Here is a 21,453-nt window from a genome sequence, read left to right as displayed (position 1 = left end):
GGCCTGAAAGTTTGTGTGTGTATGTCTGTATGTATTAACTGTAATAGACCAAACAAATTGGAGAAAATTTGACAAATTTTCACAACAGATTGTCAGAAGACAGAAATTGTCCCGACTGTGGTCACAAGATGGCGCCGCTGTCAAAGACATGTACTAACCTTCGGCCCTGTTAGGAGCAGTGGCTCGCCTCAATTACTTTTTACAGGAGGAGGTATGAGAGAGACATTGTGTTCAGGGTAAAGGCCAGGCAATAATTTGTCGTAGCTATCCCCATACACTCTAGTTTTTGTGTTACGACGGAACGGAGGAAATGCTGGAAGCTAACTGAAGCTAACTTTAGCTAACCTTCAACAGAATTAGCTAAACTAGTTAGTCTGAAGTTAAACACAGTGGTGAAAGTCAAAGACACCAGGCGATAGTTGAATTTATTTCTTTTTAAATTACATTTACAGTGGCCTTTGTGGTGCTTTTCTTCAAACAAATAAACAGTAATCTTCTAAAACCCAACAAAAGTGTCCACACCTGTTGTATCTGTGTTGCCGAGCCATGGCAACTGGGGAGCTGTTGGTGGATACAGTGAGTGTCTTCATGTTAGCTGCCATTGACAGTGAATGAAGATGGACGCACAGGGTCACCAGCCAGCTTCAAATGAACTTCAGGAGCAACTACAAGCTCTAACAGAAGAAAATGTAGGTAAACTATACTATTCAGAGGTTCTAGGAACTTCTTCTCAGTCCAGAAAAGTAGACATTTTGGCTAGGTATAGTTAGCTAGAAGTGAACTTAGCTGAAAGGAAAAGTTGTCACACATTATGGTAGACTACAAACTCAGAGGTGGTTAGCAAACATGGGACGTAATTCAAGGGGATATGTGCCTTTGTCACCTTGTTGTAAAGAAAAGTTTCTGTAGTTGCAGCTGCATGACAGAAATGAACGCCTTTTCCTCAAAGTGGGCTACCTGGAAGGCAGACTGGGCCACCTGGCCAGATCCAGCACACACCTGTCCTGCAGGCTGGTCCAGAGCGAAGAGGACAAGCTGAAGGTAGAGTTCAGGAACCATGTCAAGCATATATAAGCTTCAGTGGATCTGTCCAGGCATCTGTTTTCACCGTCTCACCTGTCAGATATCCAAGGAGCTCGTGGAGGAGAAAATCCAGACGAATAAGATTAGAGAGCAGTTTGAAGAGGAGACTTTTGAGCTGAAAACCAAGGTGAGGACTTGGTTCAAGTGAAAGTAACATGTAAATACTAATCTGGCCTTTTTTCTCCAAAGATATATTCTTCTTTAACCTAAAGAAGTTTGTTGTATCTTACTATGTAAGGATTTTGGGACATGAAGGTTGAATAAGCCTAAAAAAAGTTTCACCTCCTCTGAATCCCTGAACGCACCATGATCCCAAATCACTGAGACTGTGTCGCACTTCCTTTTCCCCTTGTGAGATTTTGAACCAAGATGGTGTAATAACAGAGCTTGAAATGGAACGAGACAAGCTTTTGAGGGAACTCCAGTCGGCCGAGGCTCGTCTGAAAGCGGGAGAGGAAAGCGGCAAAGGCCTGACAGAGGAGTACGCTGCACTGAAGAAGAACTACCGAGCTCTGACTGAGGCTCATGATAAAGAGCTGGCCCAGAGTGAGGAGCTGAGCGCTGAGCTGCTGGCATTGGCTCAGGCTCAGGACGCCCTCCGCAGGCAGCTGGAGGAGCAGCAGCAGAGTGTGAGGACCACCGCCCACAGCCTGCATGGTGAGCTGGACAGGGTGCGGGCCTTGATCAGCCGCATGTCACGAAACAGAGTCAAGGTGAGACAGTGTGTGGGTTAATCTAAACTTCTCTCCAGATGCAGAGGAATCAAACAGGAGAAGAGACTTTTAGTCCATTTCACTCAATAGTTCCTGGAAGTTTTGGGTCTTTTTTTTGTAGTTCTGGTAATTGTGGTGCTTCAAAGGCCCACACCACAATTAAATCTGCATGATTGCAACAACACAGATCATGTTAGTCCCATCTCAGCTATTCAAAAGAAAAATGCTTTTGCAGCTCCAATATATAATGATGAAATGATGAATGTGTCTCATGAGGACCGTGTTTCTCACATTTCTCCTGACAGTCCAACAGTAAATAAGGCCTGCAAACTTATTTAGTGCACCATAGGGACAAAACACAAACATTTCCCACATAATTTCCCATTTTGTAGTACTCTGACAAAGACAATGACTATGCACACCCAAAAAAAAAGTTTTATGGGGAGTGCTGAATCAAAAAGCAAACTTGACATAGATATGAACATATCAAAGATTTGATTATGCCTGACAGAAGAAGATCTCTGTGAAACCCAAATATTGCTCTATTAAAGTTGCTGGGGTAAACTAAATATTCAGTTTGAAACATTATACTTTATGTATTTTGAATGCTCATTCCAGTTCTGTAACATCATTGTATTAACAGCTTGAGGATCTGGCAGCTTTGGAACAGGAGCAAAAAACTTTGGAAAAAACTGTAAGTATTGTTGTACAAAACAGAGATCTCGTTGTGTCTGAGGAGCGTCAGCGAACTATCGACCTCCTTTGCCTGCTCGTCTCGTTCATCTGCTCTCCCGTAGCTCCTCGGAAACCAAGATGAGATGAAAGGCATGCTGGAGAAAATGAAGAACAGCTACGAGGAGCAGCAGAAGAAACTGGAGGAGAAAGTGTGAGGGCACCGTGAATGTTTGTCATTTACTCGTGCACAATCTTAATTATGTGAAACCCGATTATCTTTCCACTTCCACTCACCAAACATGTATGTCCTGCTTTTCGTCCCATAAGCATCTGCTTTGAGGTCGCGCTCTTTGATTTTTGCTCTCAGCTGTGGCTTTATTTGCTGTGTGTGTGATGTGGTCTCTTTGCTTGCCCCTGTGATGTGGCTGTCTGTGGATTTCTGGTCACTGCTCTCATGTGGTTGGGCCTGTGTTTGGTCATCAGCGTGGCAATGGGTAAAGAGCACCAGGAGTACACGGGAACGATCCGTAACAGCCAGCAGGAGCTATCGAAACAGAGCGCGGTGAGCATGAACAGCCCCGTGCTGATTCACAGATCACTTCTCAAATTATTGTAGATACTGTCACCTCTTGTTTAATGTTAGAATACTTTTTAATAGCAGGTTACTTGGTGGAAGTATGATCATGTTTGTGTTATTTGTATCCAAGGCCCTGATGTGCTCTCAGAGCCAAGTGAAGGAGGCAGAAGAAGAGATCTCAAAGCTGCAGTTTCAAGTCAAAGAGCTGAATGAGGAATACCGTGCGAGGCTTGTTTGCTATTTACACGACTTATCTGTGAGTGTCAGCGCTCGCACAAGCGTGTCTGCAACATAAGGTTGCACGATCTCACAACATCCACCCCTGCTGTCTTTCATTTAGGAGTACATTGACGGACTTGGAGAAGGTAAAAGCCCACCAGACACTTCTAAGATGAGGGCATTTGTGGACAGCATGCTCCAGGATGTTCGTTCATCTCACAGGGTCAGGGAGGAGCAGCTCGCCTCTGCTGCTCGCTCCTATAAGAGGAGACTTCAGAAGATCACCAGGACCCATCATGCTCTCTTGATTGCGTACAGGTGAGACTTCCTGTGTGCTTAGACACAGCTGTGTGTCTTTTTATGGCCTGCTTTTCAGTGTACTGTATACACATCTGTTCTGTAAACGTCCTGCTGAAACGTACACTCTTGTAATTGTGACGATTTTGGTCAACAACAGTGCAGTTGCATTTAAAAAAATGCACCAATTCAGCAGATTACTGAGGTATTTTTAAATGTAAAACATCTGATTTAAAAAGTCCTTAACTGCCACTCCACTGCTTAAACTTGAAGGAGTGGGGTACCAGCACTCCCATCATTCCCTGTTAATCCCTGAGTAGTATCTGACCATATGGCCACATTGTGATCTTTAGGGTTCAGAGGGAAGAGATCTTGGCCAAACCGGAGAGCCATCTTGACCCCGGACCCCCAGAAGCCCACTTCAGCCTGGAGCCCACTGAGCTCAGAGATGAAACTGAGAGGAAGCTGCAGCGCCTTCAGCAGGACAAGGCCAAGACGGAGGGTCAGCTGCAGGAGGCCCGGCAGCAGGTAGCGGCAAAGAAACATGGCCGCTTTGAAGTGCATCGATCTGCTTTTGTTTTGTCTGGTGAATGCTTGTGTTTGGTCTGTTGGGGATTCTTCTTTGTGTCCATACTTCCCTTATAAAGCCGAACAGTGTTTGCTTTCTGAGCAGTGAACTAGAATAATGACTTCAAAGTTTGTGTCCTGCAGCAACAAAAAGCTTTTCTGCTGCAGAGGTGGACTGCAGATCATGGGAGATTTGTTGCTGTTAAAGCTTAACTGGTTGTGATTGATGGAGCAGTGCCAGCAGTTTGAATTTATTTTAGATGTGTTTTTAAAGATATAATTTGATCTTTTGGGGAATATGTAAATTTTCATAGTTGTTCAGTAACTCCACAAAGTCATAGTTATTTTTATGCCTCTGCTTGTGTATAAATTATACAAACAAGATATACAGTGTTAACGTAACATGTTAGTGGTGGTCTTGTTACTTTTAGACTGTACCAGGCTAGCTATTTCCACCTGTTTCCAGTCTATATGCTAAGCTAACTGTAGCTTCATATTCATCATACAAACATGGCATCGATCTTCTCATCTAACTCTTGACAGGAAAGCAAATAAATGTATTTAAATTTTGTGCCTGGTCCTCAGATGAAGTTTGTGTCACACACTTCAGATCCTCATTTATTGCCTCATAGTTTGACGCACATTTATGTGTTCATGGTCATTCGAGCTGACCTTTCTGTTCCAGGTGGCTGTCCTCAAAGTGCCCCTCCCAAATTTAAGCCATCAGCAGTGAGTGTCATTTTCGTATTTTACCAAATAGCAAATGTAGTCAGCCGTGGATTGTGTCATAAAAATGATGAAATGTGTAACTTTATCAAGCTGGAAATGCTGGAGGGGATATGCGAGGAATCCCTGCCGGACGTACGGAAACAGCTGAGGGAGATCACAGACTCGACGCGGGTAAACAAAGCTCTCTCACCCTTTAACATTTGGATTGTCAGATTACGTCCTCCACACGAACAACTCTTGTTCTAATCTCACTTAAAAGCGTTTGTGTGAAGTAATAAACGGTGTTCTCTGATGACGGTGACTTCCTTTCTTCACACACAGGCGGGCTTTGAGAAGGAGCGTGCCGTCCTCATCACCAGAGCGGCGGTCGCAGAGGCGCAGGTGTCGGAGCTGCAGGACTACATTGACAACCACCTGGGCAGGTCAGGAAGTCACTTGATGTGTATGTCATATAATGTTCACCTTCAGAAGAGTGTTATATTGAACTTTTCCTGCAGGTACAAAGAGGAGATCTCACATCTGTGCAGACTGCAGGGAATGCAGGAGGTGGGGCGTTCCCAAACTGCTAAGTCATCACTCCATTAATCCATAGAATTTAAAATGACACAGCTTTTAAGTTTTAATACATCAAGTGGGAACTAATAAAAAATCTAACTGGATACACTGTTTTGACCACAGTATGTATATGGTGTGCATTTACACCATCACTAGGTGGTGCTGCTCATGCTCCTGGTTTTCTCTATGAAAGGCCCCCAAAGAAATCCGGCCTTGAGAAAAAAATGCCTGGAATGTTTGTAAAGCTTATGTCAATTTCACGAGCCCAGGAGAAGAAAGCGCGGTGACAATGAGGGGTCACCCTGGTGAGAATAATGTCATTACATGTTACCCAGACACGTACACGCCCGTGAATGCTTTCCCTCAATGCCGTGCTGAGAACTGTGGCGCAAACAAGCCAGGCTTTTTCCAGAATGAGGGTTCATATTTATAACCTCGGTGTTTGGTGTGAATGGGCATCTATTCCCTTTAAATCCCTTTAACAGTGAAAGGGTCTGCATTTTTTTCTAGTGTGTTTTGGTAGCTGGGTTTCATCGTTTTCATTAGTGCCATAGCTGACATAGCTTTAAAAATGCCCTTTTTTAAAGTGCTTTAAAAGTTTGGTTTGAAGGTTTTGGAAAGGCTCAGCTCAAAAATGTTTGTGTTTTATGTTGAAAAAGAGAAAATGTTGGAGTTAAAACACTCTGGGGAATGATGGGAAAAGTAGAGGAGATGGAAAGAGTCATACACATGTCACCCCAATCCTCTTTTCAGGGGGCATGCCAGCCGTGGGAGGAGGGGAGCAGGGGTGTGAAAGTTTGAGAGGAATGGGAAGTGGGATTTTATTAGTAATGTATTACACTCCCATGGCCCTGGGAAAAGGGGGGGGGGGGCTCAGCTTGGGTCGGTGCCAACATAGTCACTGTGCCAAAGCGCTGGGTGCTGGGGACCACTCCTCTCACCGGCAGATCTGTGGGAAAATCAAAACCAGGTTGTTCTTTGCTGCTCTGCCAACAAAGACAGAGAGACGATACGTCCGCAGAGGCCTCTGCAGACCTGAGCAAATGAAGAGCCCTCTGAGTAAACAAAAAGCAAGAACAGCATTAGAAACATTACAAATACTTCGAGTGGAGGCTGAAGTCTGGTGCACCACAGCTGGTCCCCAAGCACAAGTGCCAAGTTTTTCCCCCCAACTTGGGGCATTTTGGAAAAGTTTTGGACTGTGAACAGCTTTTTATTAGCCACTACACAGTATATGGTCATTATTGTGATGTAAATACAGATCATAATAACTGATTAAATTCAAGTAGTCTCATAAATGTGGCAACAGGCAACTTTAATTTAAATAATGATTTTGCAACCATGTTGAAATGTTGGAACAGATGTTTTAAAAAAAAGTCCCATGAAAAGGAGCGGTTGGTGATGTCATCTGTGGTTGTTCAAATATGAAACATCTGTTCAATGGAACAACCAAAAGATCGCTGCATTGGACAAATTCAGTTTTAAATTAATTAAAAAACTAAAACATTTCAGTGAGTTCGCCGTTGACTTTTCTCATTCAAAACGTATGGCAATGGCGCCTATCATGCAAACCCTCAAACCTTCGTACAGTGAATAAGTTTATGTGAATGAGTGGCTGAGTGGTAAGATATGACTTTGTCATACTTCTGAAATAATCTGATCCCATCTCACACAAAGTGAATGACTTTTTTTCTACCATTACACTTGCATTAAGAGAACACAAACCAGTAAAACATACAGAAGAGGCATACAATCTGCTGTTTGAACATCTACACCTGGCCCAGTCTTTTTACGCCCAGTAGAAAGTCAGTCATCACACTACTCATTACATTACTCAGCAACATGGATGACATGCATTACCATGTAATTGCCAGTTAGCTATATAACGTTAAACCTTACATACACCCACATGTCAGCACAAATCCCAATCCCAATATGGAGGACATGCACAAGATCTTTCTTTCAGGCTCTTTAGTAAAGTAATGCCACAAAGCCCACAGGAAAGTTGGGCAAAGAGCCCTTCACAGAAAAATGTTGTGGCAAGAACAAGGCTCAGTTAGATGCTTAGAAGAATCAAGGCGGCGCTGGTATTCGGCTATAACTGCCTCAAAATAATAAGCCAGTCGTAAAAAAGATATGAGGAAAGAAAAAACATCTTCAAATGGCATATAGCTGCGTTTACCAGGCCAAACACACCTGAGTCGCTCGCTCACCAAGCCATGGCTTCAGAGCAGGCTGCTACATCTTATTTAACGTGTATCGCTAAAGCAGTGGTTATACCTCATGAGGAGGGGTCTCTCAAATCATTTGTCAGACAGCCTGTTCCTGCTCAGAGTGAGGCTGAAGAGCCTCTCCACGGGCGCACCGGACGACGTCGCTCTGGTGAATTTCATGGATATAATCCTTATTGGAGGTCAAGCGTGAAAAGACACCAATATTATCTCCAGCTCTGGTCACATGTCTTATCTTTAGGTGACCAAAGCTGCATTTGGTCCTTCAATACAATGCGATCCACTGCGTCTTAAACGCCAGCCTCAGAAATGACCATTGAGTCGAACTGACTCCTTTCTGACTGCCCCATCACACCCGAAGATTTCAAGCTTCACAAGGACAGCAGTCGTTCTGTTCTCCTGCATTATGTTTTGTAATATTGTAAAGATGTTCCTCTGTAGTAAAGAGTTCAACACTCTCCAGTTTCATATCACGTTAAACTGGCTAAATAAAAAGCCTGTAATTTGCACATCCATGCCGTCATGTCAGGCTCTCATCTCAACCAAAAATACACATTTTCTTATCTTTCTTTGTCTTTTTGATCCATCGCAAAAGTGTATGCTCCTTTTTTGTCGTCTGAAATAAAAAAAAAAACTGGATGCGACTTTTTAAATATGTTTCACATTATTCATTCAGGAATTTAGAACAAAATGCTGCATGATATTTGAGATTTCAAAATTTCAGGTATGAAACCACCAACAAAATAATAATAATAAAAAGAAGAAGAAGAAAGGTTTTGATAAGAACACACAGAACACTGGCATTCTGCTTCATGTTAACCATTAAATTACTACCTAATCAACATCACAACTGCAAGTAAACAATTTGATGCTTAATCACTTTCTCTGCTCTCCTGTTTGCTTGGTGGTGCTTTGGGCCCGGATTTGTTCAGTGGCCAGCACAGTGGGAAAGAGGTTGGGTGAATGTGTCGTTCTGAGGATGGGAAGCAGGGTGGAGCGATGCAGAGGAAGTACCTCACATGGCCTGCGATGGGCCGCTCGTCAAGAGGCCCTTTGTTTTAGGAGGTTAATGCCTAATTGATACAGGCTTAATGAGAGCGGACTGTGTGTGCAGAGTGTGTGAGCCGGGGGCTGGACGGCCCTGCCGTAATTGGAACGGACAAGCCTTGTGTGGAGGAGTGCACGGGGAAGGGATTTATGGGAACACAAGGAAAGGAGAGGGAGAGTGGGAACGAGGAAGAAAAGGTGACAGTGAGTACGAGGAATGTGGAGGCAGCGGGGAGAGGAATCCAGTGTGATAGTGCGAGTATTGCAAGATCATGAGAAAGAGATGTAGTGACAATGGAAAAGTGGGCATGAAGTTCAGCCAGGATGTTCCCATGGAAGCTCAGTCAATGCTCATTCAGGTTTTGTGGGTTGTTTATTGAATTCTCCCGTGAGACTGATAAGAATTACGGTTCATTTTGAGGTTGCTGCAGGTTGCATGTGCAACATGACGATAGCTTAGCTGAACACGATTTTTTTTATGTTGGATTTTAATTAATGAATGCAACAATGCCAACATAAGTTATGCAAGTGTCTATTTTCTGAGACACCTGTCTTTTCTTTTCTGATGAGCTGTCTTTTCGACCCCCTCCTTCAGTCTGACAGTCTCAGACTATTCATGCAAGAGTCCCCAGCTCCCCTCCAGACAAGCTTTCAGCATGAAGGCTGGAGAGGCATTAAGAGGGAGGAGGGAAGGGGCAGGAGAGGGGAGCACAGAAGAACCATGCACTTCAGAAAACCTTGAAGAATTAGGGCTGAAAGCTATGGAGATTCTGGGTGGCTAAGAAAGAGGGGGAAAAAAAGAATGAAAAGGGGAAAAAATAAAAGGGGTCAGTGTGCATAATTAAAAAGATGAGAGGGGAAACAATGAAAAATTGATTTTTTTGAAATGAGGCTTCAACAGAGTGAGCTGCAAAGAGACAAACTGAAGGGTCTAAAATGAGAATGCTGAGGAAAGACCGAATATAGGGTGAGAAAAAGGAGGAGGAAGAGTTACAGTAAGGGTGAGAAAGACAGGGGAGGGAGGCAGCTCCATGAACAAGAGCGAGTGAGAATGAGGCTGAGTGTCGGTGAGGGAAGGAGAGAGGGACAGACCCTCTGTTTTCCCACACTCGGTCGGTTCCCACAGCGGACCTGGCTAATCCCTGTCTTAATTGGGGGAGAATTCCAGCGCACATGTTCCCCTGGAATGAGCGTAGAGCGAAGGGAGAGGAAGGCTCGGCAGCTTCTGACACATCAGACAGGCCACAGCGGCTGGGCTGATGCACAGTGTCTGAGTGCACTTTGTTGGAATATAAACATGCCGCCCGACTGTCAGCACATCTGACGCATAAATGGCTTCACGAGTTTCTCCTTTTTTTTTTCTATGCTCGATCCAGCATGAAAAGTGCTCTCAGCAGCCACTTAGCATTGCTTAGTCACATTGCACCATGAGAGAAGTATGTAACTTAAAAGTTTCATTTTCATGAATGTTAAAAGGAAAAACCAACCTGAAACACTCTTAAAGGGTCAGTACCCCCAAAACCAGGAGAAGACATGTTTTTCCCATCACCTCTACGTTTAAAACTGCTTACAGGGTAGTTTGTGGATTATTATAGTTATTATAACTGGAACTAGAAGAACTAGCTAGTCGAGCATTTAGCAACTGAAGAGTTGATGGAGACCAAAACAGAGCTAAAATGCAAGAGTTTCCTTCTGGACTCTCTTTGCACTGATATTCAAGGGTCAGCCAGGAGAAATCCACTGACGCCAAGTTTCCAGCAACAGTTACCTCAATAGACCAGAATGCAGTGCAGCTACAACACATGTTGGCAATGAGAAAGGGTTTGAGATCAGATATATACAGAATTGTTTATGAGTTCAGTGGCTTGCTTAGTATCAATCATATAAGTTCACATCTTTGATTACAAGTAATAAATTGTAATCTCCAACTAGGTGATGGTCGTGGACTGGTGCTTTTATTTTAACACATAGGTTTTCCATGCTGCACTTAGCCCCAGGCTAAGGAAGCTGATAGCCCCAAGGTAAGAGAAATCATTAGCGTAAGATGTAACTGATTAATAGTTAACCGTTAACATCCCTACATGTTACCAATTGATAATCTAACAATCAAAATGATTGATATTGATAAATGAACAGCCACGAGTTTCATAATAAAAGTGCTTTTAAATATCTGCACGTTTTCTCATATTTCATTGCACTGCACACTGAGCGTATCTGTTGACAAATCCTGCCCTGAAGCTGCATTTCCAGGAGAAAAATGCAATGAGATACTAGTAACATAACAAAACCACTGTGAGTGGCAGTTTCGTTCCTGCCTACCTCTTTCCTTAATAAACAATTTGAACAATGGGCACAGTGCAATATGTCCCTGAGGAGGTAACCTAAGACCACTTCTCTGAGGACAAAGATGACATGAGTGCAAAAGGGGAGGCTGCGGTGAAGCAGGATTAGATGGGAGAAACACAGAGGTGGGTGGCAGGTAGTGAGAGAAGAACTGATCTGATCGGCCAGGGAGGTTTCTCCTCTTTGTGCAGACAATCAGGCAGGTTTACTTAGAGAACCATAATCCTGCAGGTTAATTGGCAGGGTTGAAGAGGCCTTCTAAAGACAGGTGTGCTTCCTCGTCGTGGGCAGACTCTCAGGCTGGCTGACGTTTAGGATCCAGAGGGCCGAGTGAGGTCAGCTACACGAGGAAGCAAGACACAGAATTCAAGTGTTGTTGTATTACAAAGCGCTCTGGTTAGAGATGAGTTAGCATCGGAGCAAATGAAGGAAAATGCGAGTTACTCTTGGGAAATTAACATATGATGGTCATTGATATGAAGGGATGAAACCCTCCAACTTTGGAGATCGCCTGACTTCTCCTCTAGCGCCACCATGAGGTTGATAGTTTTAGCTTTTAATGAAATACCTTGATTGCCATTAAAACTTAGCATGCTACAGTGGCTAACATGGTAAACATTATACCTTCTCACCATCAGTATTGACATTTTGAGCATGTTAGCCTGCTGATGTTAGCATCTGTCCGTGCATCTCTCTCCTTTGCTATGTGAGCCTGTTTCCCCGCATCCTGCCACACTCAGTGTCTCTAAGTAGCCTTATTAGAGCATGATGTCAGTGTTTGGAGGTTTTGTGGTTGTACCCCCTTCAGGCGATGTCAGCCCCAGGATACAGTGAGGAGATGGCAGCTGTGTTCAGCTCAAACAGAGGGGTAGCGAGTGGGCCTTCATTGGAGGGGGCTCGCAATTCATTCCCTCTGTCTTTCCTTACAATACTTTTTTTGGCGGGAAAGCACCAAAGACGCTTGTTTGACCCAACTTGTGTTTCTTTGCGGGACCCCCTCCCTGCGAAAAGTGTCGCCCGCCTCCACACTCAAACACCATGTCCACCCTGTCTTGATTGATTTTCAGTGCGCATTTTGGAAGGGATTACAGCCATCTGCAGGCTCTTGAGGAACAAAGGGGGCTCCTCGCTCTCCTCCCTTCAGTACTTCAGAAGGATAACATGGCCAGATAAACATGCTCTTGCACCGCTCTGCACTTGTTCTCTATTCGGCTTTGACCTCTCAACCCTCCCAAACTGCCCACTCTACTTTAAAGCTGACCACATTGCTCTCTCACCAGATTTTGTAAAATGCTCACTAAAGGAAGACCAATATGAGTCAGTGTCTTATAAAAATTGTTGCGCCAGAAGCCATAAAAATGGCACGATGCAGGCAGGCAGGGCATGATGCCTGTTGTTTGGTCACCGCATGCATTCCCCTGGCTTGATAGCAAGTTAGCATGTTCTCAGACGTGAACATTCACAGTTTCCACTTGGGAATCATCGCTCCCAGCTGTGCGAGGGTGTTATGGGAACCAGAACTTGTCAGCTGGGAATCTGCGATACCAGAGTGTGGTCATGGACTTCACGCTCACTGTCAGCTGGTGCTTAGCTGATGGAGAGGCAGCAAGATGCACAGCCACTGAGTCACAGGAAGAGGTGGACAGAGCGCTTGGCCTGATGCTTGGTTGCAGTATGTTGGATTGGCAGCATGGCAGCGTAATTAGTTTATTTGGAAAATAAAGCCACAGCTCTGTTTGTTCATCACTTCTTACTCATCTAGTTTATACAGAAGCTGTACAGAAATGCCCTGAAGTCTTCCTTCTGCGGCCTAACGTGTAATCACACAGTAGGAATGTGCAGAGATTTGATACATGCATGCTGCTAACATGCCGGGATGGATTTCTGTGTCTTATCTGAAAGTATTTGAAGGACAGTCGAATTGAAAATAGTCCAAGTGCTCACCACCAGCCTCTTTCTCACCCGTCGCTGAGGAACCAGAGTGAGTCACTGGAAAAGCAAAGCAGACGAAGAGTTACAGAGATTCAGTTATTTGCAAGCCTCCAGCGTCTTTTGGCACAGAGAGGCAGATTGTATCAAGTGTGTGTCAGAGCATCGCAACCACCGTTTTGGATCCACAACAGCACAACGCTCAGCAGCTGTGCACCAAGCTGTGGGAAGAAATTAGATGATGAACCCATGAAAAAGACAGTTCCAGTAGAGAGCGATCCAGGTGAAGGATGAGTGTGAGGGCTCGGGCTATAGAACAGGGACACAAATGAATTAGGAGTTTACTTTAAGACTGTTACAGGATATTAAGAGTTTTTTGATAACTGAGGCAAATTAACTGATGTTGCTCCAGTTACATATCTTAGGGGGCGGCTGTAAAATTGCAATGAATGCACATGGATAAGTCCAATGAGAGGGATTAGCAAGCATCAGGGGTTCATGGACCTTTATATAGCTGAATAACAGGGAGAGATTCTGCTGGAAACACAGGACCTGTGCACTGGGTGCGGCGTTGTTGTGCTGGACTACAAGGGAGTGTCCAGGAGCACTTTGCCCCTGTCTGCGCTCTCATCTCTGGAGCTTTGTCTCCAGCCACTTTCCTCAAACTCCCCCAGGGGCTGACGGAAGTCCACACCCAACGGCCCTCTCCCGTTGCTTTGGATTCTCCTTTCCTGAGTGCTTCCCGCTTTGGCGTGTCCATACCTCACCTCAGCCACACAACAGGACAGAATAAAGAGAGGCGGGGGGTGGATTTGGACGGGGGGAGGAAGGTTTATTGTGTGCCTGCAGCGCTCGGCAGAACAAATGAAAATCACCCAGCATTAAAGAAGTGTGTGCGATCATCAGCGATGTGCAGTATAATCAACACCAGGACTGGTGATTACAAAAACATGTTTGGAGGGTCTCGAGCAACAAGTTCTGTAGACATAGTTTTAAAATATTCTTTTTCTGTTCCCAAAGATGGATTTGGACTATACTCTGTGTATATATTTAGACAGGAACGAGTGCAGTAGGCAATGGTGGAATGAAACCTTGGGAGATATTTATGCGTATAAAGTAAAGTGATATTTGTGCATTGGCATGGTTAGCTGACCTGAGACGACCTAAATGTCCTTCAACTTGGCTTATACTTACTTATACTAGAGTACGTGGATGTCTGGAGGTCACAATAAGATGTCGACCTTGTTGATGTTGCAGACTCCCCTGATAATGGAGGGGACTCGACCTAAAATAACACACACACACACACACACACGCACACACACACACACACACACACACTCACACACACACACACACACACACTCTGTCTGCCTCCTGTCTGCTGCTGTGATGACCCATGACTCTGTATGAATCAGTACGTGCCGTATGAAGCTGAGTGAATGCAGTGTTGCTTTAAGCCTGCTGTACGACTGAGTCCATGTATGTATGCAACTAGAACGAAGTTTTTTGTTTTTTTTTACATAGATAGGGATGATTTTACTGCAGAATGAGTACTTTTACTTTTGATACTTTAAATACATTTAGCTGTTGTGATACAAACTTTGACTTACAGTTTTGAATTCTGGACTTGTAGTGGAGTATGTGCTATTAATACTTCTGAATACTTCTTCCACCACTGGCGATAGCTTTTATTTAGCAAGTGCAAAACCAAAATGTGTCACTGTGTCACTGTGGCTGCAGCGATATCAATGCTGCAATTTTGGGGGTTCAATCCGGGGTCACAAAGAAGTGACAACAATGCAGGAAGTTTGAGCTTTGTCAAAATGTCACATGATGTATTAGTTGAGGGAGTATAATTTGAGTGCTCTTTGTTTTGGCTTATCAGCCCTGCAGCAGTAACCTCAGAAGGACTGGAGGGGAGGGGGCAGAGGAGTGTGTGTGTGCAGGGCCGTGCAGCTCGGGGCCCCCAGCTACGGGATGTTTTAAAGGGGCACTGAGGCAGTAAATAGCTGGGGAGGTTGGAGGCTCACTCACATGAACTACTGATGCAGTGGCAAACCAGTGTCAGGCTTTCTATGGGAGATATCTTGCCAGACATAGGAGGCATGTCGAGCTTTTGTCATTCTTTTTCCATTTAACCTAAACGCCATGTTAATTCCCCAGCTGCTCTTTTTCAAACGGATTTACTGCGTGCAGTAAATCTCAGATTTTACTGAGGTGTGTGCAGTACATGGTTCTGCAGAATTTTGCCAGGAGTAGAAACAGGTGGTGAATTTATCATAGTATCATGGATGTTTCTGTGTAATCGACCATGCAGCTCCTCATCTGACAGGTAACAGATATGCTCTGTGGCGCTGTGGATAAATTGAGTTGAGGTAGGAAACAAACTGTGGCTCCGGGCTGAAGGTCTGAGCAGGACAGACACTCGGTTTGATTATGTCCTCGGGTGCACGTGGTCAGGATGAAGTGAGCGACTGTGTGGCACCTCCGCTCAGCCGAGTCTGCCACGGCGCTCCCTTAATGGCAATTTATTGCTTCCTGAATCCTGAAAATGGGAGGCCGAGGACAACAGAATTCCAAACGCTGTTTTCTACCTCCTGCCCCGTCCAAACACCCTCAGGGTCCTAAACACTCCCTAAATCTCTCCGCCTCTTAGGCCTCTCGCTCTCTCAGGCATGCCATTTGTTCAGCGCTTTCAGGGATCTGATTCATGGGTACTTGAAGTGACTTATGTCTGAGAAAAGTTTACCATGTAGAAACCTTTGAACGCAGATACTATAAGCGGAGTTAAACTGCATTGATGATGGTGAGAGTGCTGATAAATGAGTGATGCAGCTGCATTATGCTCGTGGAGCGTGAAACGACCAAAGAAAGAGTTCAAAGTGGAAACACGAGAAAAGAAATCCACCCAAAAACATCAAGCCTGTTTTCTTACAGTACATTTTAATAACACAGACAAACACAAAAATAATCCACAATACTGACACCATGTTGTTTTTTCATGCCGTTGTTTCTAGAATTTCTTATGAACATATTTACATTCACATTGATATTGACATAAATTCACATACAAAATAAAAATGGCAGTGTACGCATTTAAGACATACCGCTGGTAATTTGGTATGAACCCCTCCCCTGGTTGATATAGTGCACATCAGATATGAAATCATTTTACAGAGCAGAATTTTACACATTTAATGCATATTTTATGTTTCTCTTGAGCTAGCCCAGTCCAGCCAGAGGATTCTAGATCATCTGGACTTCAGTTCTCGATGGCTGTTGTCATCAGTTTTCCGAAGGTGAATATCTTGTTTTACTTCACGTCATAAAATAGCTCCTTGTTTTTAGTTTCCTCTTACATGTGATAATATATGACAGCATCAAAACTTAGAACTGCTTTGGCAACACTGCTGCAATTCTATATTTTTTAAAATAATTCTCTTGAAAGTCAAATATAGTCCAATTAATTTGAATTTTGCAGAAATATTGCATGGCTGCTGAAAAGAAATGTGGCGTCTTCCAAAGCCTGCATCTCCTTACACAAGCAGAATCTCGGAGTTGGCTGGAATGTGAACGTGCTTTCAGCACTCGTTTGAGCTGTGACGTCTGCTCAGGTAGCCTTAGCTTTGTGTTTCTACTGTACGTGCTCACCTGTACATATATTAAATTCTCAATCGCTCCACTATGCTACATATAGTTGCTTTTTATTTGGTTTTCAGTGCTTGCAGCATCACACTTTCCAGATCATTCCCTTTCCTTTATCAGTGCAAATATATATATATATATTTCTTTTTTTAACATTTTGTTTTGTGAGGACTTTTTTAATAATCTCCTTAATAACAGTAACACTGAGGATGACCCCAGTACAGGGGCGGCCTGCAAAACTTCTTTTCTGAACAAAAGGTGCCTAAAGTGAATCCTCGCTGGGATACCAACTAATAGGCGGTAAGCTTTCTATAGAACTTTTAAGAAATCTTCCTGAGTTCCTTAGCAATGACTTTCAATAGGCCTGAATTAATGGCTTGACTTAATTTATCCCCAATGGAAAGTTTTGAACAATAGATTTCCTCTCAGCCTCCATAATGGCATCACTGTGTGTACAAACTGTCCAATGCCAAATGCTTATAATCTTCATTTCAAGCACTTCCCTCATGTCACAGCTCCACCTGGCTCTTTCTGACCCGGTGGCTGCATATTGCACTGAAATGGAATTGGGAAAAGTCCATTTCACTCCTCAGTCCTTTGGGAAGACGATGGGATATCCGTTGGTGGCACCACGGCTCCATCAGCCAGTTGCGCAATGGCTTCTTCCGAAACGTGGAACAGGGCTGAGTTTGGCCTGGCTCTCAGTACGGCCTCGACTCTTGAGTGGCAGACAAGCTGGCGGAGAGTTTTTAACTCAGTCTACAGGCAGCTCACAGGGGATCTGCTGGGCTGCTTTAGCTATAGTGTACGCACGCTGGAAGTCCTTGTAGCGTGGAGCGCAGCCCAACCAGGCCTCTCCAAAGTGGACCCGGCCGGTGAACAGAAAGCTGCCGGGGCCCGGTTTGACGCCACACTGCAGCAGAGTCCTCACCTCGCCCCGGCTGGTCAGGCGACTGTTGCCGGTGAACAGCGCGTACTTCTGGCGAAACACCCGGGTGGCGCTGACCTTGATCACTGCTGCTTGTAGGTTCTCATCCTCCACCACCGATCGGATGTTCCCTCGCACAACTGTGGATAAACAGGACATTCAGGTCAATTTCTATGCTCATTCTACGATGCATGATTTTAATTTATGCCTTTAAGTTTGCTCAAATGTCTTGCTATGTGTTGTCCTATTTTAGCTGGAGGTGCAGTTCTTTGTGGGGCTACGACTGATGCTAAAATCTGCATGAAGGCCCACGCCTGCTCGCTAATCCTTCAAACTTTTGTTGCCAGCTGAACTTTTCCTCAGTGCCATTACAGCTCAATCAGAGGCGCGCAGATTAGTCCACTGCTCCTTCTCGAGGGGGGTGATGTTAGGATTAGTCCACTACAGTGCCTCCATTAGGGGTTCCTGTGTGTGTGTGTTGGTAGGGGGTGCACAGATTTGCTGTTTCACCTTTAACCTTTGCACCTTGAAGAGGAGAGGATTTGGAGGCACTGGGGTGCTCTGACTTTAAACCGATTCAACACAAGCGATTTGTACAAGAAATCATTATGCTCTGTGGCTTGGCTTGACTTCTTGCCATTTGGTGGTCTGGTTTAATTTCTTAATCTTGGCTGAACTGGTGGGCAGGAGATCTGAGTAACACTCCATTCCTGATTTTTTGGGGTTTTATGTTTTATCAGCAACTGGTTATATCAAGCAACTTACCAAAGTCACTGGTGCAAACTGCCATCAGAATCTCAGTGTTGTTGCAGGGTCTGCAGGCATCTGGAGAGACAACAAGGGGAGGAAAGGGAAAGAAAAGAGAGGGAGAGTCAGTTGGTGACCTCACACAACACTCTACTGAACCGCTAGAAAACACCTATATGCTAATAATTAAACCGAGCCTCCGGAAATCAAAGACCGCATTTCCAAATCGCATGCACAGGAATGCGAGATGCAAATCCAGACCTAAAACTCTGTGCAAAGACGGGTAACAAAGGAGAGACCAACCACTGCGTTCTAACAGACAGCTGCTACTTTTACAGTTGGCAGAGGAGGACCAGTGGAGCTTTAAGGTGCGAGGCTCTTCCACCCCTAGACAACTTCCCCCCTTAGAGCCTTTCATGGTGTCTACAGTCACACCTCATCAAAGCTTGCTAGACAGGGGCCAAGGACAGGGAGCGGGGGAGGACTTCAAAGATTTTTTTTTTTAATGGCGCATAATCCCACTTCCCAGGAAACATTTTCTTTCTCCTACGGATTGAAAACTTTTCTTAAAAACTGTGGAAAAAACATAAAAATACAGTGCACCTTACTTAAGAGTCAGAAACGGATTTGCAAATGGGCAAAGAAATGTAAAGCAAACCAGCGAAGCTCGGCCCGTCTGCACAGACTGAGCTGCACAGAAAAAAAAATGTCCTGGCATTTTTTAAAGTTCTCCTTGTGGTTCTTTGGAGGCCCCTTGCCCACCCCACACATTCTCCTCCTTAGTGAAAACCTCTTGATAAATGAGATTCCTTCCTCTCTACTCCACAGCAAACCCCCTTCCAAACCTAATCTGTGTGTGTGTGTGTGTGTGTGTGTGTGTGTGTGTGTGTGTGTGTGTGTGTGTGTGTGTGTGTGTGTGTGTGTGTGTGTGTGTGAGAGAGAGAGAGAGAGAGAGAGAGAGGGAGATCTAGGGTGGAGGGGGAGTATACTCCTACAGACAAGTCTCCCCACAGAGAGGCAGCTCAACAAAAGAGAAGAGCATCTCAGCTGGGCAGAGGCCTCCCTGTCGCCTAGGCGACAGCAGTAATCCCAGAATACTCATGCGGCACCCATTCAAAGGGCTCTGGACTCTGGAGAAAGCCCCACATACTGTGCTTTTGTCCCCCCCCCTCTCCTCTCCACTCGGCGGCTCCCCCTCTCCTACTCCAGACCAGCATGCCTCGGGGGAAAGTTTGGCCACTTCCTCCTCTCTGCACTCTGCATGGGCCGTGGAAAGTCCAGGCAGCCCACAGAGGCCTGCTATGAAGTATGAATCATCTGCAGGGAGCGTTTTATGGTGTATGCTGTCATCAGTGGTGGGTTCAAACCTTGCATTTCCCAAACAGTTCAGGACGTAGGAAAAAGAACTTTGAGCGCAGTTTTTTTTTGTGGCCGAAAAGTCAAACAAATGGAAAGAAAGAAAGAAAGAAAGAAAGAAAGAAAGAAAGAAAGAAAGAAAGAAAACTTGAACTGTTTTCAATTACCTTAACTAGAAATTCTAAGTACAAATACGTGCCTCCTCATGTTTGACCTCAAGTAGCCACACACAGACCAACATGGCTGTCTCCTGCCGCAATGACTCACCTTCACTGCTGATGGGGTTGGAGTCCAGAGACAGGCGAGCGGTCCAGTCCCCTCTCAGCTCGTAGCGGAAGGAGGCGATCCTCCTGCTGATGTCCTGATGAGGTGTCGCTTGCAGGAAGAGAGCCACCCTCTCCCCAGGTAGGCGGCTGAAGCAGCGGACCCTGGGAGGAGGAGAGGACTCCAGGCGGTCCCCCACCAGGAGCTCCAGGACCCCGTCTCTCTCCAGGTACAGCTGGGCGCCGTGGAACTGCTCCGAAGGCTTGACGCAGGCCGTGATGAGGCCCGAGCTGCTGCCGCCGGGCCCCACCGCCACAGAGGGCAAGCGGGGTGAGAGGCTGAGGCGCAGGGCCCCTTTGGGATACAGCCAGTCCAGTGTGCCCTCAGAGCAGTGCAGGGAGATCTGCTCCACGCTGCCCTGCTGCTGGGACAAACCACTGTGGGGAGGAAAAAAAGGGAGGAAGACAAGGTCATATAAGGTTCCTGTAATATTTATTCAAAGCAAAAGTTTGGGTCCCTTACATCATCTGTGGGTACATTCCTGAAACAACTACATCGGTAAACTGCAGGGTGGATAAATTAACCATGAACTCTGTTAACAGTCAACTTAAACCGACCTTTCTCTAAGAAATGAGTAGAAACCCCAGATGACATAAAACGAAGGAAAAATCCTGCTTTAGTAGAACTTTAGATATGGACATACCCAGAGAAAGCGCCGCCTACTGGCAGCTCTGTGAAAGCACTAATCAGGCGCCAATCATTGCATCTTCAGGGCCAAACTTAAACTGTAATGTGCATGTGAAAGTCTGCAGGAGTTACAACAACAAATGTAAAATTGAACTGCCCGTCGATAATTGCACGCACGGCGTGCTTTTTCTCCGAGCTTCACAGTTAATCCCTCAGTCTCCTGTCTGTCTGGACCCCCCATGCCTCCTGCAGACAGCCCGCAGGACAACCGCTGCAGAGCACTAGAAACATTTAGATTGCGCCCTAATGACAAGTCTCAACACGTCCACAACCGAGCATTGTCCACTCTGAAAACATGAGCCACCTGTAGCATCTCTGAGCGGCACTTTTTCAATCATCCTCTCATTCAGCCTGAATCAGCGCAGATGAAATGGGACCATATGAAATACTTGCCTGCCTCTCCAGCTGCACTGGTCTTCAGAATAGCTTGAAGAAGCCACGTCAAAAACGGCTAAAAGTAGAATCCCAATTGGATTAATCCAAACTCCAAAACCAGACATTTTCGACAGTGGGTGATGCAAAGTTAAAAACGATTAAAAGGATTATTCCAAAGCTGCGACGTCCTAAACCTCTGCGAGTTAAATGCCTCTATAAAACGAATCTGAGTCTATCTCTGATAACCTCCATAGTCTTGTATCCTCTTACCCTAATGTGTAAGATAAGAGAATACTGCTAAACTGTCCTCTGAGCTCCTCCGGGCTGCTGTGCGTCAGGGGACGCAGCGCTCTCAACTTATTCCCCCTCAGAAAAACTTCACGGACCAATCAGAGAGCGAGAAGTGAAACTTTAAACCACTCA

At 45.1% G+C, this 21,453-nt stretch overlaps 2 protein-coding genes across 2 annotated transcripts; one reads left to right on the top strand and one right to left on the bottom strand.

The window, feature by feature from the left end:
• Positions 1-611: 611 nt before the first annotated feature.
• Positions 612-5,658, top strand: ccdc78 (coiled-coil domain containing 78). Its single transcript, XM_070991035.1, is given in 16 exon segments — positions 612-689; positions 910-1,041; positions 1,124-1,210; positions 1,440-1,796; positions 2,440-2,490; positions 2,594-2,682; positions 2,955-3,033; positions 3,179-3,304; positions 3,389-3,585; positions 3,918-4,092; positions 4,817-4,864; positions 4,966-5,031; positions 5,182-5,282; positions 5,358-5,422; positions 5,572-5,594; positions 5,596-5,658. Coding segments are annotated over 16 exon segments (1,737 nt in total).
• A 10,232-nt stretch (positions 5,659-15,890) lies between these two features.
• metrn (meteorin, glial cell differentiation regulator) lies at positions 15,891-21,363 on the bottom strand. The gene is made up of 4 exons (XM_070991500.1): positions 21,049-21,363; positions 19,912-20,345; positions 18,307-18,366; positions 15,891-17,681 (listed from the first exon to the last, which is right to left on the bottom strand). Exons 1-4 carry the CDS (start codon positions 21,153-21,155, stop codon positions 17,368-17,370), a joined length of 915 nt encoding a protein of 304 aa, XP_070847601.1. The 5' UTR covers positions 21,156-21,363; the 3' UTR covers positions 15,891-17,367.
• Positions 21,364-21,453: the final 90 nt, after the last annotated feature.

Source organism: Chaetodon trifascialis, chromosome 21 (assembly GCF_039877785.1).
Source record: "Chaetodon trifascialis isolate fChaTrf1 chromosome 21, fChaTrf1.hap1, whole genome shotgun sequence".
In the NCBI taxonomy this organism is placed as follows: Eukaryota; Metazoa; Chordata; class Actinopteri; order Chaetodontiformes; family Chaetodontidae; genus Chaetodon; species Chaetodon trifascialis.
The sequence above is the reverse complement of the archived record's forward strand: the minus strand, read 5'-3'. Positions and strand labels throughout refer to the sequence as shown.

Excerpts from the sequence above, each read along its gene's own strand:
- metrn (XM_070991500.1), bottom strand. The coding sequence starts at position 21,155 with ATGTCTGGTTTTGGAGTTTGGATTAATCCAATTGGGATTCTACTTTTA. Across the intron at positions 18,367-19,911 it reads CAACCCCATCAGCAGTGAAG|ATGCCTGCAGACCCTGCAAC; the intron begins GTGAGTCATTGC and ends TTGTCTCTCCAG. Across the intron at positions 17,682-18,306 it reads AGTTTGCACCAGTGACTTTG|TTGTGCGAGGGAACATCCGA; the intron begins GTAAGTTGCTTG and ends GTTTATCCACAG.